The sequence below is a fragment of the Moschus berezovskii genome, chromosome 1, assembly GCF_049115385.1.
Source record: "Moschus berezovskii isolate FMDL1 chromosome 1, NW_MosBer_1.0, whole genome shotgun sequence".
NCBI lineage: Eukaryota > Metazoa > Chordata > Mammalia > Artiodactyla > Moschidae > Moschus > Moschus berezovskii.
Genome location: NC_142460.1, coordinates 150,724,200 through 150,741,547, shown reverse-complemented (window position 1 = coordinate 150,741,547; position 17,348 = coordinate 150,724,200). Strand labels below are relative to the sequence as shown.

At 42.9% G+C, this 17,348-nt stretch overlaps 1 protein-coding gene across 1 annotated transcript in view; it reads left to right on the top strand.

Annotated features, from left to right (window-relative positions):
• The window catches only part of LOC129551263 (uncharacterized), a 66,217-nt gene that overhangs the window by 2,192 nt on the left and 46,677 nt on the right, over positions 1-17,348 (top strand). The window contains exons 2-6 of the mRNA XM_088834284.1: positions 7,070-7,298; positions 9,052-9,204; positions 14,014-14,159; positions 16,202-16,345; positions 16,760-16,905. Coding sequence (XP_088690410.1) covers positions 7,119-7,298; positions 9,052-9,204; positions 14,014-14,159; positions 16,202-16,345; positions 16,760-16,905 — 769 coding nt within the window. The 5' untranslated portion in view covers positions 7,070-7,118. The remainder of the gene's footprint in view (positions 1-7,069; positions 7,299-9,051; positions 9,205-14,013; positions 14,160-16,201; positions 16,346-16,759; positions 16,906-17,348) is intronic.

The following is a 17,348-nucleotide window of genomic DNA, read 5'->3' as shown; positions in this document are numbered from 1 at the left end:
GAAAGTGAAGTCGCTTAGTCACGTCCGACTCGTAGCGACCCCATGGACTGCAGCCTACCAGTCCATGGGATTTTCCAGGCAAGAGTACTGGAGTGGATTGCCACACAGTCAATCTTAAAGGAAATCGATTCTGAATACTCATTGGAAAGACTGATGCTGAAGCTGAAGCTCCAATACTTTGGCCACCTGATGCAAAGAGTGGACTCATTAGAAAAAACCCTGATGCTGAGAAAGATTGAAGACAGAAAGAGAAGAGGGTGACAGAGGATGAGATGGTTGGATGGCATCATCAATTAAATGGACATGAACTTGGCCAAACTCTGGAAATGGTAAGGGCCAGGCAAGCCTGGTGTGCTGCAGTCCATGGGGTCGCAAAGAGTCAGACATGACTTGGCAACTGGACAAACAATATTGTATAGTACCAGCTTAGTCATCTTGGGCTGCCATAATAGAATACCAGCAACAATAGAAATCTGCTTTTCACAGTTCTAGAGGCTGGGAAATCCAAAGTGAAAATACTAGTAAGATAGATTTCATTTTTAAGCCTTTTCTCTTGGTTGTAAGGGAAAGAGAGTTTTAGTTGCTCAATTGTGTCTGACTCTTTGTGACCCCATGGTCACAAGGCTCCTCTGTCCATGGAATTCTCTAGGCAAGAATACTGGAGTGAATAGCCATTCCCTTCTCCAGGGGATCTTCCCAACTGAGGGATCGAACCCAGGTCTTCAGAACTGCAGGAAGATTCTTAACTATCTGAGCCACCAGGGCAGCCCCCCTTGGTTTGTAGGTGATGGCTGATTCAACAGCTTGGGGGTGGATGGGTTGGAGGTGAGCTCTGGTGTCTCTTCTTAATCCCATCATTAGGGTCCCACTGTCATGACCTTCAGTTCAGTTCAGTTCAGTCGCTCAGTCCTGTCCAACTCTTGCGACCCCATGAATCGCAGCACGCCAGGCCTCCCTGTCCATCACCAACTCCCGGAGTTCACTCAAACTCATGTCCATCGAGTCAGTGATGCCATCCAGCCATCTCATTCTCTGTCATCCCCTTCTTCTCCTTCCCCCAATCCCTCCCAGCATCAGAGTCTTTTCCAGTGAGTCAACTCATCGCATGAGGTGGCCAAAGTATTGGAGCTTCAGCTTTAGCATCAGTCCTTCCAATGAACACCCAGGATTGATCTCCTTTAGAATGGACTGGTTGGATCTTCTTGCAGTCCAAGGGACTCTCAAGAGTCTTCTCCAGCACCACAGTTCAAAAGCATCAATTCTTCAGTGATCATCTTTCTTCACAGTCCAACTCTCACATCCATACATGACCACGGGAAAAATCATAGCCTTGACTAGACGGACCTTTGTTGGCAAAGTATTGTCTCTGCTTTTTAATATGCTATCTAGGTTGGTCATAACTTTCCTTCCAGGGAGTAAGCGTCTTTTAATTTCATGGCTGCAAACAGCATCCGCAGTGATTTTGGAGCCCAAAAAAATAAAGTCTGACACTGTTTCCACTGTTTCCCCATCTATTTCCTGTGAAGTGATGGGACCAGATGCCATGATCTTCGTTTTCTGAATGTTGAGCTTCAAGCCAACGTTTTCACTCTCCTCTTTCACTTTCATCAAGAGGCTTTTGAGTTCCTCTTCACTTTCTGCCATAAGGGTGGTGTCATCTGCATATCTGAGGTTATTGATATTTCTTCCTCGGCAATCTTGATTCCAGCTTGTTCTTCTTCCAACCCAGCGTTCCTCATGATGTACTCTGCATATAAGTTAAATAAGCAGGGTGACAATGTACAACCTTGATGTACTCCTTTTCCTATTTGGAACTAGTCTGTTGTCCCATGTCCAGTTCTAACTGTTGCTTCCTGACCTGCATACAGGTTTCTCAAGAGGCAGGTCAGGTGGTCTGGGATTCCCATCTCTTTCAGAATGTTCCACAGTTTATTGTGATCCACACAGTCAAAGGCTTTGGCATAGTCAATGAAGCAGAAATAGATGTTTTTCTGGAACTCTCTTGCTTTCTCCATGATCCAGCGGATGTTGGCAATTTGATCTCTGGTTCCTCTGCCTTTTCTAAAACCTGCTTGAACATCTGGAAGTTCACGGTTCACATATTGCTGAAGCCTGGCTTGGAGAATTTTGAGCATGACTTTACTAGCATGTGAGATGAGTGCAATTGTGCGGTAGTTGAGCATTCTTTGGCATTGCCTTCCTTTGGGATTGGAATGAAGACTGACCTTATCTAACCATAATTACTTTCCAAAGGACCCGTATCATCACTCCAGGGACTCAATATTTGAATTTGGTGGGGAGGGGAGGTGCAAACATTCAATTCATAGCAGTTTCTAACAAATGGTACCTTAGAGTGGTTACAAATTGGGACTGTGGATCTAGATTGTCTAAATTTGAATCCCAACTACACCACTTACCAGTGTCTGCCCTTAGGCAAATCACATAAACTCAGCATGCCTCCAGTTCGCTCCTTAGCATCTACTATGTGTCAGGTTCTGTTCTCGGCATTTGTCATGTACTAACTCATTATTCCTCATAACACTACTTTGTCACCTTCATCTCCATCTTACTGATGGAAAAACTTTCCATTTGTTATCTCATATAATCCTCACAAATGTCAAAGAGTAAATATTCCCACCATGTTTACAGATGAAGAAAATGAGGTTCAAGGAAGTGAAGTTGATTACCCATGATCACCCTGCTAATAATGGACAGAAACAGGATTCAAACCTGTTCTGCTTGACTCAAAACCTGGGCCGCCCCCTCCCCACCCACAGTCTCCCATGGTGCTATGCAGTGTTTGCCAATTGCCTGATGATAAGCAGCACTCGAGATGCTCTCAAAAATGGTCTTAGCAAGGATGGACCTAGAGACTGTCATCCAAAGTGAAGTAAGTCAGAAAGAGAAAAACAAATACCATCTATTTATGTGTGGGGAATTAGAAAAAATTGTTGTAAACATTTTTATTTACAAAACAGAAATAGAGACCCAGAAGTAGAGAAAAATATATAAAACAAAAATTTGTGTTACAAATTAATAACTGATAGAGAAGGTGTGGAGAAAAGGGAACCCTCCTACACTGTTGGTGGTAATGTAACTTAGTGCAGCCACTATGGAGAACAGCATCAGTTCAGTTCAGTTCAGTCGCTCAGTCGTGTCCGACTCTCCACGACCCCATGAATCACAGCACGCCAGGCCTCCCTGTCCATCACCAACTCCCGGAGTTGGTGATGCCATCCAGCCATCTCATTCTCTGTCGTCCCCTTCTCCTCCCGCCCCCAACCTTTCCTAGCATCAGAGTCTTTTCCAGTGAGTCAACTCATTGCACGAGGTGGCCAAAGTATTGCAGTTTCAGCTTTAGCATCAGTCCTTCCAATGAACACCCGGGATTGATCTCCTTTAGAATGGACTGGTTGGATCTCCTTGCAGTCCAAGGGACTCTCAAGAGTCTTCTCCAACACCACAGTTCAAAGGCATCAATTCTTCGGCGATCAGCTTTCTTCACAGTCCAACTCTCACATCCATACATGACCACAGGAAAAATCATAGCCTTGACTAGACGGACCTTTGTTGGCAAAGTAATGTCTCTGCTTTTAAATATGCTATATAGGTTGGTCATAACTTTCCTTCCAAGGAGTAAGCGTCTTTTAATTTCATGGCTGCAATCAGCATCTGCAGTGATTTTAGAGCCCAAAAAAATAAAGTCTGACACTGTTTCCACTGTTTTTCCATCTATTTCCCATGAATTGATGGGACCAGATGCCATGATCTTTGTTTTCTGAATGTTGAGCTTCAAGCCAACCTTTTCACTCTCCTCTTTCACTTTTATCAAGGGGCTTTTGAGTTCCTCTTCACTTTCTGCCATAAGGGTAGTGTCATCTGCAATCTGAGGTTATTGATATTTCTCCCGGCAGTCTTGACTCCAGCTTGTGCTTGTTCCAACCCAGCGTTCCTCATGATGTACTCTGCATATAAGTTAAATAAGCAGGGTGACAATATACAGCCTTGACGCACTCCTTTTCCTATTTGGAACCAGTCTGTTGTTCCATGTCCAGTTCTGACTGTTGCTTCCTGACCTGCATCAGGTTTCTCAAGAGGCAGGTCAGGTGGTCTGGTATTCCCATCTCTTTCAGAATGTTCCACAGTTTATTGTGATCCACACAGTCAAAGGCTTTGGCATAGTCAATGAAGCAGAAATAGATGTTTTCCTGGAACTCTCTTGCTTTCTCCATGATCCAGCGGATGTTGGCAATTTGATCTCTGGTGCCTCTGGCTTTTCTAAAACCTGCTTGAACATCTGGAAGTTCACGGTTCACATATTGCTGAAGCCTGGCTTGGAGAATTTTGAGCATGACTTTACTAGAGTGTGAGATGAGTGCAACTGTGCGGTAGTTTGAGCATTCTTTGATACTGCCTTTCTTTGGGATTGGAATGAAGACTGACCTTTTCCAGTCCTGGGGCCACTGCTGAGTTTTCCAAATTTGCTGGCATATTGAGTGCAGCACTTTCACAGCATCATCTTTCAGGATTTGAAATAGCTCAACTGGAATTCCATCACCTCCACTAGCTTTGTTCGTAGTGATGCTTTCTAAAACCCACTTGACTTCACATTCCAAGATGTCTGGCTCTAGGTCAGTGATCACACCATTGTGATTATCTTGGTTGTGAAGATCTTTTTTGTACAGTTCTTCTGTGTATTCTTGCCACCTCTTCTTAATATCTTCTGCTTCTGTTAGGTCCATACCATTTCTGTCCTTTATCGAGCCCATCTTTGCATGAAATGTTCCCTTGGAATCTCTAATTTTTTTGAAGAGATCTCTTGTTTTTCCTATTCTGTTGTTTTCCTCTATTTCTTTGCATTGATCGCTGAGGAAGGCTTTCTTATCTCTCCTTGCTATTCTTTGGAACTCTGCATTCAGATGTTTATATCTTTCCTTTTCTCCTTTGCTTTTTGCTTCTCTTCTTTTCACAGCTATTTGTAAGGCCTCCTCAGACAGCCATTTTGCTTTTTTGCATTTCTTTTCCATGGGGATGGTCTTGGTCCCTGTCTCCTGTACAATGTCACGAACCTCCATCCAGAGTTCATCAGGCACTCTATCTATCAGATCTAGTCCCTTAAATCTATTTCTCACTTCCACTGTATAATCATAAGGGATTTGATTTAGGTCATATCTGAATGGTCTGGTGGTTTTCCCTACTTTCTTCAATTTCAGTCTGAATTTGGCAATAAGGAGTTCATGATCTGAGCCACAGTCAGCTCCTGGTCTTGTTTTTGCTAACTGTATACAGCTTCTCCATCTTTGGCTGCAAAGAATATAATCAATCTGATTTCGGTGTTGACCATCTGGTGATGTCCATGTGTAGAGTCTTCTCTTGTGTTGTTGGAAGAGGGTGTTTGCTATGACCAGTGCGTTCTCTTGGCAAAACTCTATTAGCCTTTACACTGCTTCATTCTGTGCTCCAAGGCCAAATTTGCCTGTTACTCCAAGTGTTTCTTGACTTCCTACTTTTGCATTCCAGTCCCCTATAATGAAAAGGACATCTTTTCTGGGTGTTAGTTCTAAAAGGTCTTGTAGGTCTTCATAGAACCGTTCAACTTCAGCTTCTTCAGCATTACTGGTTGGGGTATAGGCCTGTATTACTGTAATATTGAATGGTTTGCCTTGGAAACGAACAGAAATCATTCTGTCGTTTTTAAGATTGCATCCAAGTACTGCATTTCGGACTCTTTTGTTGACCATGATGGCTACTGCATTTCTTCTAAAGGATTCCTGCCCACAGTAGTAGATATAATGGTCTGCTGCTGCTGCTGCTGCTAAGTCACTTCAGTCGTGTCCGACTCTGTGTGACCCCATAGAAGGAAGCCCACCAGGCTTCCCCATCCCTGGGATTCTCCAGGCAAGAACACCGGAGTGGGTTGCCATTTCCTTCTCCAATGTGTGAAAGTGAAAAGTGAAAGTGAAGTCATTCAATCATGTCCGACCCCTAGCAACCCCATGGACTGCAGCCTACCAGGCTGCTCCATCCATGGGATTTTCTAGGCAAGAGTACTGGAGTGGCTTGCCATTGCCTTCTCTGAGTTAAATTCACCCATTCCAGTCCATTTTAATTCACTGATTCCTAGAATGTCTACGTTTCCTCTTGCCATCTCCTGTTTGACCACTTCCAATTTGCCTTGATTCATGAACCTAACATTCCAGGTTCCTATGCAATATTGCTCTTTACAGCACCGGACCTTGCTTCTATCACCGGTCACATCCACAACTGGGTATTGGTTTTGCTTTTGCTCCATCCCTTTATTCCTTCTAGAGTTATTTCTCCACTGATCTCCAGTAGCATACTGGGCACCTACCGACCTGGGGAATTCCTCATTCAGTAGCCTATCATTTTGAGGTTCCTTAAAAAACTAAAAGTTCTATATGATCTAGCAATCCCACTGACAAAAATTAGAACTGATTCTTGCATCCAGCAGAATAAAAGTAACATCAGTAATAATAATAACATCAATAATAATTAAAAAGTTTCCTTATCACTACATGCCAGGCATTATGCAGTGCTTTATAAACTCATCTCATTTAACCTTTATGACAACCATAATCCATTTTACAGAGAGGAAAATGGAGGCTTGAAGAGTTTATAATTTCTCTAAGGCCACACAGTAAATCAAGTATTGGAGATAAGACTAAAATCCAAGTCTGCTACCTTCCAAGGCCCACATTCTTAACCACATAATTACTGCTTGGCAGGAATTATGTCTGAAAGAAAATTATGCCACTTTTAAATCAATATGAACTTGGAAGTATTTAGAGCCCACTATTAATATTAACTGTGTTCCTTTATAATTGAATTCCATGAACTTCCCCATTTTAAACAATCTAAAAGAAAGAATCCAGTTCCATGAGTATAGTCCTTGCAAATTGAAATTTTCTGCTCTGATTCTCCACTCTCATTTTAAGATTAGTGAAGTACTTCATGACTGTCAGAGAAGGTGTGCAGCAATATTTGCTCATTTTTTAGTGGAGAAAGTGTGATCTCCTCCATAAAAAGATATCTGTGTGTTGGGTTTCAGGGCAAGTTACAGTTTTCAGAATCTAAGTGGAATCTAGCGCTATGAAACAATGCCAAGAGGAAAGCAAGGAAAACGAAGAACTAAAGGAGCACCCCTGCCCATTGTTTCCACTCTTCAAAAGTTCCTGAAAACATACGAGAAGCATTGTGTACAGACTCAGACATCTATGTGTCCAGCCATCAAAAGGGACTTGAAAGCCAGCATCAACCATGAAAGGATTCTCAGGAAGGTGAGTGTATCCTCTCAAGGAGCCAAGGAACATGGGTCCTCAACCCCTTCAAGCCCAGAATTGGTGGGGTCGCCCGCTCTGCATTCCTGCCTGTATGCCGTCCAGAGCCTGACTCTGGCACCAAGGTCTACTCGGCACTCCTCCTACCTTGCCACTTCTCTCTCCCAGTCTGCCCATCCCTGTCCTTCGTCCTTGAGCAGCTCTGCCTGTTCTCACCCCGCTTCACCTCTGGAATGGCCAGCCTGCCCCTCCTCCCACTCTATGTCTGGAGAGTCCAGGTTGAAAGCATCCCTTATTGTCATCATTGCAGAACCTCCTTTCCCGGCACTCCTGACCCTCCAAAAGAATGTCTCTTTGTCTTGACATCTGATGCGTCCAAGCCATCAGGCCAGACCTGCAAATACCCACACTCTGCATACCCTCCCATCTCACTTGAAGTAAGAAAGCATATCATTTGGATTTCAGGGGAAAAAAAAACCTGATGTCACATCTTTTCCGAGATTAAATGTAGTGGTTGAATGTCAGGAGGGAGGAAGAGAGGCCAGCATAAGTGGTCAGCTCAGGAAGGGACGCCTGAGAGACCAGAAGGGGGAGCTTGGCACCCAAAGACTGTCCAGCTTCACAACTTCTCTATCACCAGCCCAGAAAGACAGTCTGTGTTTTAATAACCACATACCTACTGATTTCATAAAATGCTGAGTGTTAAGCAAGACAGCAAATTAAACAAAATAATTAGATAGAGATGAGTACTTTAAATATCATTACTTAAGACTTTGACACAAATCCATTCCACCCATATTTTCCCTGAATGTTTCTGGGGTTGGGAGAGTGATTACATTACACCCTCCACAGAGAGACCCTCCCACAGTTCCTGTCTAAACCTCTCTCTCTTTCTGAACTCCCATTCTCAGGGCAGCTGCCCGCCCCCACTATGATCCTTCAGGCTTTCACTCCACTTCTCTCCTCTTCCCGACCTGCGCTCCTGCGCATGCTCAGTCGCTTCAGTAGTGTCCGACTCTGCAACTCCATGGACCGTAGCCCACCAGGTTCCTCTGTCCATGGTATTCTCCAGGCAGAAATACTGAAATGGGTTACCATGCCCTCCTCCGGGGGATCTTCCTGACCCAGGGATCGAACCCAAGTCTCCTGTGTCTCCTGCACTGGCCTGATTCATTTTTTCCTGTTGTAGCAGTAGCACTACTTAATCATAATCTTATTCAAATTTATAACCATGTCAGCAATGTTTTCCAAATACTTTTAATTACAATCACCATCAGAAACATAATTAACATTATGACCCAGTATATAAGTACTGGAATCAGTATGATCATGAAAGCTGTTTATGTTGGGTGGGTTGCTTTGGTTGGGTCTCCATTTTGATTTTGAACATCACTAAAATAAAAGTGTCATGAGACAGTTATTCCTTACTGCACAGTATATACTCAGATAATTTCCCTTCTTTTCTGTTTCATTAAAGAAATAAAGAAAAAGTAACAACCCACTAAATTGATTTCCTGACCCAGTTTTGGAAGTAACCTGCTTGAAAAATCTCTGCCTTGTGGTACTTTTCATTAAGCTTAGGTAGGAACTCCCTAAGTTTGTGTTGAACTATCACCCCAATGCGCACTAGATCCAAAGTTAATAAGTAATGTCCTTCTAATGTTGTCTAATGATGATATTCTTTCTCTACATATTTGGATACATGAACCTCCGTTTATGATGCCCACCTGTAGTTTTTTTTTTAACATTCTAGTTTACACTGGTAAGACCTGATGACTCCCTGCCAGGCATCCTACCAATTTCCTTGGAACCTTTGCTCATGACTGTTCAGGATGAGTGTTACATGCTGGGGAGAGAGATCTGCATCTGGGGCTTTCAACTGAGCAACCCAGAGATCGCCAGACTTGTGAGTCATGCATTTTAAAAATAGCTCTCCATTTAACCTTAAAATTGAATGTAAGCATATTATATCATGTGTTCCAGCTGTAGTTTATTTGGTTGTTGACTGATATGCTCCAAAGTACTCTTTTTTTTAAGTATTTTTAGTGAAATATTTCAGACATATAAAAGCGCGAAAAATAATAGAACTGACATCTACGTACTCACCGTCACGTAGTATACTTTTTAAGGAATGGATATTGAAGATATTTACAAACACAAGAGCTAAAGTGCCATCTTTCTTCTTCTCCCCCATCTACTTCCCGGAGGTAACACTAACTTAGAGTTGATGTGTGTCAACCGCATGCATGTTTTTATGCTTTTATTACATATGCCTGTATATTTTTACTTACCTACGTGAATTGTACTTTGTGTGTGATTTTATGACTTCCTCTTTTACTCATATCATGTTGTCAAGATTTCTCCATGTTTATTAATTTTGACTGCTATCGTATAACACATAGCCTTCATTCTTGAATGATGGTTTTGCTGAATACACACTTATAGATTAAATATTATTATATTGAACTTCCTTTATAGTGAGTCATAAGTTATATATAGGGCTTTACTTCTGGCAAGGGCAAATCGGATAATTCAGGTAACTCCTTTCACCGAGGACAAAAAGATAAGCTAAAATACACAGTTTGGGAGATAAAGAAGCTTTATTTCTACTTCACATCATACCCCAGAATCAATTCCAGGTGGATTATATATTATTTAAAGCAAAACAATAAGGTTTCTAGAAGATCATATAGGACAACACCAGAATCATGATTCTGGGATGGAGAAAAACTCAAACAGAACACAAAAAGCACTAATATTTCCAGTTTCTAGCCTTTTTGAAAGTCCTTTATTTCTCTGAATGTTTAAACTTATAATCTGTGTCTAATAATTTCAATAATCTGAATTATTTTGGAGTCTGACATTTCTGACTCTTGCTTCTACTGGTTCTTACTTATGAGGACATTCCTTTGTATGTTTTTGTGATTTCTTTTTTTTTACTGTAAATTCATATTTTGTGGGGACAAAAATAGTTATGACAATTCCTTGAGCTCTGATTTGCAGATAGCTTTCTTGGTCTTCCCTTGTGGCTCAGCAGGTTAAGAATCCACCTGCAATGCGGGAGACCTGGGTTCAATCCCTGGGTTGGGAAAATCCCCTGGAGAAGGGAAAGGCTGCCCACTCCAGTATTCTGGCCTGGAGAATTCCATGGACTGTAAAGTCCATGTGGTCGCAAAAAGTCGGACACGACTGAGTGACTTTCACTTTCACTTCTCCAGAGAAGATTTACAGTTTTTTCTGCCACACACTCAGAGCTGTTAAATTAAATTCTTTTTTTTTTTTCCGGCTGTACCACATGGCATTTGGGATCTTAGTTTCCCAACCAAGGTCCCCTGCAGTGGAAATACAGTCTTAATCGCTATACTGCCAGGGAAGTCCCGAAATTAAGTTCTTGATCTAAGGTTTCTTTGGGGCTTCCCTGGTAGCTCAGATGGTAAAGAATCTGCCTGCAATGCAGGAGACCTGGGTTCAGTCTCTGGGTTGGGAAGATCCCCTGGAGGAAAGAATGACGACCCACTCCAGTATTCTAACCTGGAGAATTCCATGGACAGAGACGCCTGACAGGCTACAGTCCATGGGATGGAAAGAGTCAGACATTACTGAGTGACTAACACTTTCACTTTCAAGTTTCTTTGAACCATTCTGATGATGTTAATTCAAGTTGCAAACCTGTGCTAAGGCTCGTTTTGTGGGTTCTCAGGGGATGTATTTTTTTCCATGTACTCAGTTTGAGATGGGCCATTTTCCCTAGGCTCCTTTGGGGAAGGGAAGAGTTGGGTTTATTGCTAGTTCTTTGTTACCCTAAGGACATATAGCACTACAATCCACTTTATGGTTTGAGCCACACCTCTATTCAGGATTTTCTGTTGGACTATTCATCTTGTCCCCTGGACTGTATGATCCATTAAAATCAAAGTTCAAATCTACTGCTGTCAAAGGGAAAGCTGGTGTCAGTGCCCTGCATACCTTTCTGGGTCATTTTCCTCTCATTCATTGACCTTTGGGTATTCCTCCCTAACCTGCCGGTCAGTCAACACATTTTAAAAAGATATGTTTAAAATTCTTAGAAAAATGCCTAGAGGAAAAGCTTCATAATGTTAGATTTGGCAGTGATTTCTTAGATATACACTAAAAGCACAAGCATCAAACACACATTAAATGAATTGGACCTCATAACAATGAAAGACTTCTGTGCTTCAAAGGACACAGTCAACTGGGTAAAAAGAGAGAAAATAATTGCAAAGCATGTCTGATAAGGGGTTAATATCCAGAATATATAAAGAATTCATATAACTCAACAACAAAAAATAAGCAACCTGATTTTAAAATGGTCAAAGCACTTGAATGGACATTCTCCGAAGAAGATATACAAATGACCAAGAAGCACTTGAAAAGATTTTCAACACCATCAATCATTAGAGAAATGCAAATCAAAACCACCATGAGATACCACCCCATGTCAACTAGGATGGTTGCTATTCAAAAAAGCAGAAAATAAAGTGTTGATGAGGATGTAGAGAAATTGGATGTAGAGAACCCTTGTGCACTATCTTGATGGACATGAGTTTGAGTGAACTCCGGGAGCTGGTGACGGACAGGCAGGCCTGGCTGCTGTGATTCATGGGGTCGCAAAGAGTCGGACAAGACTGAGCGACTGAACTGAGCTGAACTGAACTGTGCACTATTGGTGGAAATGTAAAATGGTGCCACTATGGGAAATAGTATGGTGGCTCCTCCAAAAGTTAGACATAGAACTACTATATCATCCAGCAATTCCACTTCTGAGTACGTACCCAAGAGAATTGAAAGAAGGGTCTCAAAGAGATATTTATACATTCATGTTCATAGCAGCATTTTTCACAATAGTCAAAGATGGAAGCAAACTGAGTATCCACTGACAGACCAAAGGGTAAACAAAACATATACATACAGTGAGATATTATTCAGCCTGAAACAGGAAGGAAATTCTGACACATGCTACAACATGGATGAACCTTGAAGCGAGTGAAGTAAGTTAGAAACAAAAGGATAGTGTATCATTTCATTTATATGAGGTACCTAGAGTAGTCAGATTCATAGAGCAGACAGTAGAATTGGCAGTTGCCAGGGGCTGGGGGCTGGGGACAACGGGAGCTTTTGTTGAATGGGTACAGAGTTTCAGTTTTGACAGATGGAAAATGTTCAGGAGATGAATGGTGATGGGGCTTGCACAACAGTGTGAATACACTTAAAACCACAGAGATGTACACTTAAAAATTATTAAAATGGTAAATTTTATGTGTTTTTGACTGTAATTTTAAAATGAACGTTTAAAAAGATATTTTAAATATATAAACAAAATTTTTAGTTTTTTTTTTATTCAGAGTCTCAGTCAGGTACTCAGTCCATTCAAATTGGAAAGAGAATGCTATTCATGCATGTTAAAAGTGACCCTTAGCTGTTCCTTAAAATGTAGCCCTCTTGGTAATCTATAGGCTTCCCTGGTGGCTCAGACGGTAAAGAATTTGCCTACAGTGCAGGAGATTCCTGAGTTTGATGCCTGAGTGGGGAAGATTCCCTGGAGAAGAGAATGACTACCCACCCCAGTATTCTTGCCTGGAGAATCCCACGGACAGAGGAGCCTGGTGGGCTATAGTCCATGGGGTTGCAAAGAGTCGAACGAAGCTGAGCAACTAACACTTTTACTTTTTCACTTTCTCGGTCATCTGAAGGCTGCTGAGAAATTCTATCAGACGGCCGTGGTCTTGCCCACAGCAGGGCAGGTGACCCTGCAAACCACTGGTTGAGATCTTTAGGACCTGGTCCAGAGTTTATTTTGTACAGACCAACGTTAACATCAGCAGGGATGTGCCACGTGGCCTCCTCTGTCAGAAATACAGCTTGAGAAATCTGATCCAGCACTCAACCTAGACTTTCTCTCATTAAAGAAGCCTCAGGCACCAGCTCTGTAGTTAAGATTGCAAGGGCTTTTTTATTCTCAACCAAGCTGTAATTTGAAATCCTGTCTCTGACCCACATGTCATTACCTCACAAAACCCTACATCCTCCAAACCCTACCAAAGTCACTTTCAGGATGAAATTCTGAACTGAGGGAATCCTCAGGTCGTGGTGATTCTAATTACTAAAAAGGCAGCTTTCATGTTTTTTAAATACTTTTTCCTATCAGATTGGAATTTCTATCCAACTATCTTTGGGATCCTTTGTTACAGCAAGAAATGACCTTAGACTTGTGCTTATATTGTGCTACTGTATATTTTCTCTAATCATAAAACTTGATGTTTCCTGTACAATTCTTCAATGAGTCTTCATTTTATCTTTTATTTTACATTTTTATTTATTTATTTATTTTGCCATGCCAAGTGGCTTGTGGGATCTTAGTCCCCCAACCAGGGATCAAAACCTGGCCCTTGGCAGTGAAAGCATGGAGTCCTAACCACTGGACAGCCAGGGAATTCCTAGTGAGTCTTCATTTTAAAGGGAAATTATTTTGTTTTCATGCCACTTTCTCTTTGGGTAACTAGAAAGTTATCTTAGAGGCCAAAATGTTGAATAATTAACATAAGTGACTTTGAAGTAATTTATAAAAACAGATCATATTCAACTATAGTAGTGTTTAAAAGTTAAATGAAGAATAAACTCGACTATAAAAAAATAAAATAAAACACAGATCATGTTTATTTTCATTGTGTCTGCACTTTCAACCCTGCATTCTCAGGCTTTGCTTCTAGAATCGAAGGGACACACCCCCTGCCCGTTTACCACCCTGGAACTCATTGACTGCAAGATGGATCCATGGTCTCTGGGGAGGCTTGGGCAGGCCTTGCATCTCAGCAGTCTGCATGTTCTTGTCCTCGACTACTGCAAGTAAGGCTGGAATGCAGAGTTCCTTCAAAGTTACCCACGCCTACCCCCGCCCTCGCTGGGAGCTGGGGGAGGCAAAGGGAGGGGAGGAAAATGCCCTAGTTCCTTGTGTCTAATCAAGTCATTGCTGCAAAGGACACCCTAAAACTTCCTTAGAGTTCATGTTCCTAGTAAATGTTAGGGTTCTCAAAAAGAGTCTCTAGTTATTCGTTTATTCTTTCAACAAATGTTTGTCGAAGGCTAGTTTGTACAAGGCATGGTGCTTGTTGCTAAGGAAGGTATAAGTGTACTTAAGGCACTGCCACTGTCCAAGGGAGTCCTCAGTGTACAGGGGGAGGAGACATGCTCTTGATTATGTAAAGCACAAGGCGGAAAGTCTGCATATCACAAAAGGTGTTGATATACATTTTAGCAGTAGTTTGGGTAAGGGAAACTGCAGTTCCATAGAGATGGTCAGTGTTCACTAGGAGAGAAGGTGGGAGGAAAGGTATGGTGCCAGACAAGAGCAGAGCAAGTCCTTCAGCGGGCTGGGCACCGAGTGGTCAGGGGAGGTCAAGGTCAATAATACTAATAATGACAATACCTGCTAATGGTTATTACTGCGTGCCAAGCACAGTACATGGATTTTCTCATTTTTTCTCCCAACAGTAGATATGTATCAATATATACCATTACATAGAGATGTGAGATGTATAATGATAGATATGTACTGTTTCTAACCCTTGACTAGAGGTAAGGAAAAACTCAGGGGGATTAACTGGCTTGTTCAAGGCCATTCTGTTCTTAGGGATGGAGGCTAGATGTGAATTCAAGTGTCTGATTCAGAGTCTACCTTTGATCAATGATACTAGATTGCTGGGGTCTTAATTGACAATCCATAAAAGATTTCAAACTGCTTATGTGATCTGGGGTCGGTCATGCCACCTCTCTGATCTATGAGCTGGTCTCTTCCACTTCCCAAGTCTATGATTCTGTGACTCTTGCCATGGAACCAGGGGGTGCCTTGTACTCAAGAGGCCAGTGGGCTACGAAGTCATGCCTGAGAAGTGGTACCTCAGTGACACAAAGACCCCATTAAAGGACTGGGATCTTATTAGGGCCCTGGTGGTGACAGAGAACAAGTCCATCAGCAAAAGCTGGGGAAAGTCAGTATTCCGTGGAGATTCTCCACATTTCCGAAATGCTGGGAGGAGCCTTGTGCTGTCACTTCAGTCATGTCCGACTCTGCGAACCTACAGACTGTAGCCTGCCAAGGCTTCTCTGTCTGTGGCATTTTCCAGGCAAGAATACTGGAGTGGGTTGCCATGCTCTCCACCGGGGGATCTTCCCAGCCCAGGGATCCAACCCAGGTCTCCCATGTTGCAGGCAGATTCTTAACCATCTGAGCCACCTGGGAAGCCCTGTGCCTCCAGGGAAGTTCTCACTTTAAAGTTCCAGCCTTGACTTTGCAAATTCCCCAAACATGTTGCTGGGCCTCAGTTTCTTGATCTAATCCCTACCTACCCACAGAGGCTGTTGCTGGCATGAATGAGATGATGGGTGTGATTTCACTTTGAAACTCTAGAGGTTGTGTCAGTTCCATTCAGTCCAGTTCAGTCGCTCAGGCGTGTCCGACTCTTTGCAGATTAAGGCAAAAGGCCCTCAGGGCCAAGGAGGGCAGAGAGGTTTAACTTCCCTGAACCTGCTGTGGACATGGCTTAAGAGGATTCTCCTTGCAGAGACCTGGTACCACTGGGTCTTCCCAGACTGCCAGCTGGGCCACCTCTCTCATCTTTAGGATTCACAACTTGCTCTCCATCTGCTCCCTTGAATGGGTACTTCAAACGGTCCTCTGCTCTCTTTGCCCAGGAGGCAGACTCCGGGTCCCCTTTCTTCCACATGCAGGCTGCCCCCCTCAATCATCCCAGGCCACCCCCACAGCCAGTCCTAGCCCTGGAAGCCTAAACTGAGAACCAATAAAAGTGCTGCTCGCTGCCTTGGGAGTACTTAACATTAATAATCCAATGGGTAACATACATTTTAAAGTTCCTATCATTTCTTTTTAAATTTACACATGAAGAAATTGAGAGTATTTTCTCAGGCCTGGAGAACAACCAAAGGCTTCAAAGCCTCAGTCTGCGCTACTGTGGTCTGGGGCCACAGAATGGATCGAGGCTGGGCTCCGTCGTATGCCACAGTGCCATTCGGTGAGCAGGTCCCCTGCTCCCCGCCCCCGTCACATCTTGGCACCGTTGTGTCTTGAGTTATGTAAGCACTTACTTACAGAGCCTGCTAACCTAACCCATGAGTTCTTAGATATTTTATTATGCTTTTCATCATGTTTTCCTCCTCTAGTTATTTTGATTTTCTTTTCTTAATTATAATAGAAAGATCCTTTAGTTATGTTTGAGAATCAAGGGTGTTGTCCTAAATGCATGTTTTGGCCGGCTGATGCGGTTACTAGGTCTATTTTTCGTGACATGGTCTATTATTATTTATTATGAGTATTTATCTATTATTTTGTTACTAGGTCTATTATTTTATGAGGTGAAGACCTCAAATCTAAATTTGACAGAGTGGAAAAAATATCAGATAAACAGTATATTTCGCCCCTTCCCCAGTGAGCTGCACCTCGGTGGCAATTACTTGCAATGTTCTGGAGCTCTGGGTCTCCTCAGACCCCTGGCAGAGTATGCAGAGATGCAGGGGAAAGACCAACTGGCCACTTCCTCACCAGACACCAGGAACCCCCCTCAGCTGCTCCAAGGTAAGCTGTGGGAAACTTGGTCCTAAGCTCATTTGGGGCTGCCTTGTGAGAGTTGGACTGTGAAGAAAGCTGATCGCCGAAGAATCGATGCTTTTGAACTGTGGTGTTGGAGAAGACCCTTGAGAGTCCCTTATACTGCAAGGAGATCTAACCAGTCCATTCTAAAGGAGATCAATCCTGGATGTTCATTGGAGGGACTGATGCTAAAACTGAAACTGCAATACTTTGGCCACCTCATGCGACGAGTTGACTCACTGGAAAAGACTCTGATGCTGGGAAAGGTTGGGGGCTGGAGGAGAAGGGGACGACGGAGAATGAGATGGCTGGATGGCATCACCGACTCTGTGGACATGAGTTTGAGTGTACTCCGGGAGTTGGTGATGGACAGGGAGGCCTGGCGTGCTGTGATTCATGGGGTCGCGGAGAGTCGGACACGACTGAGC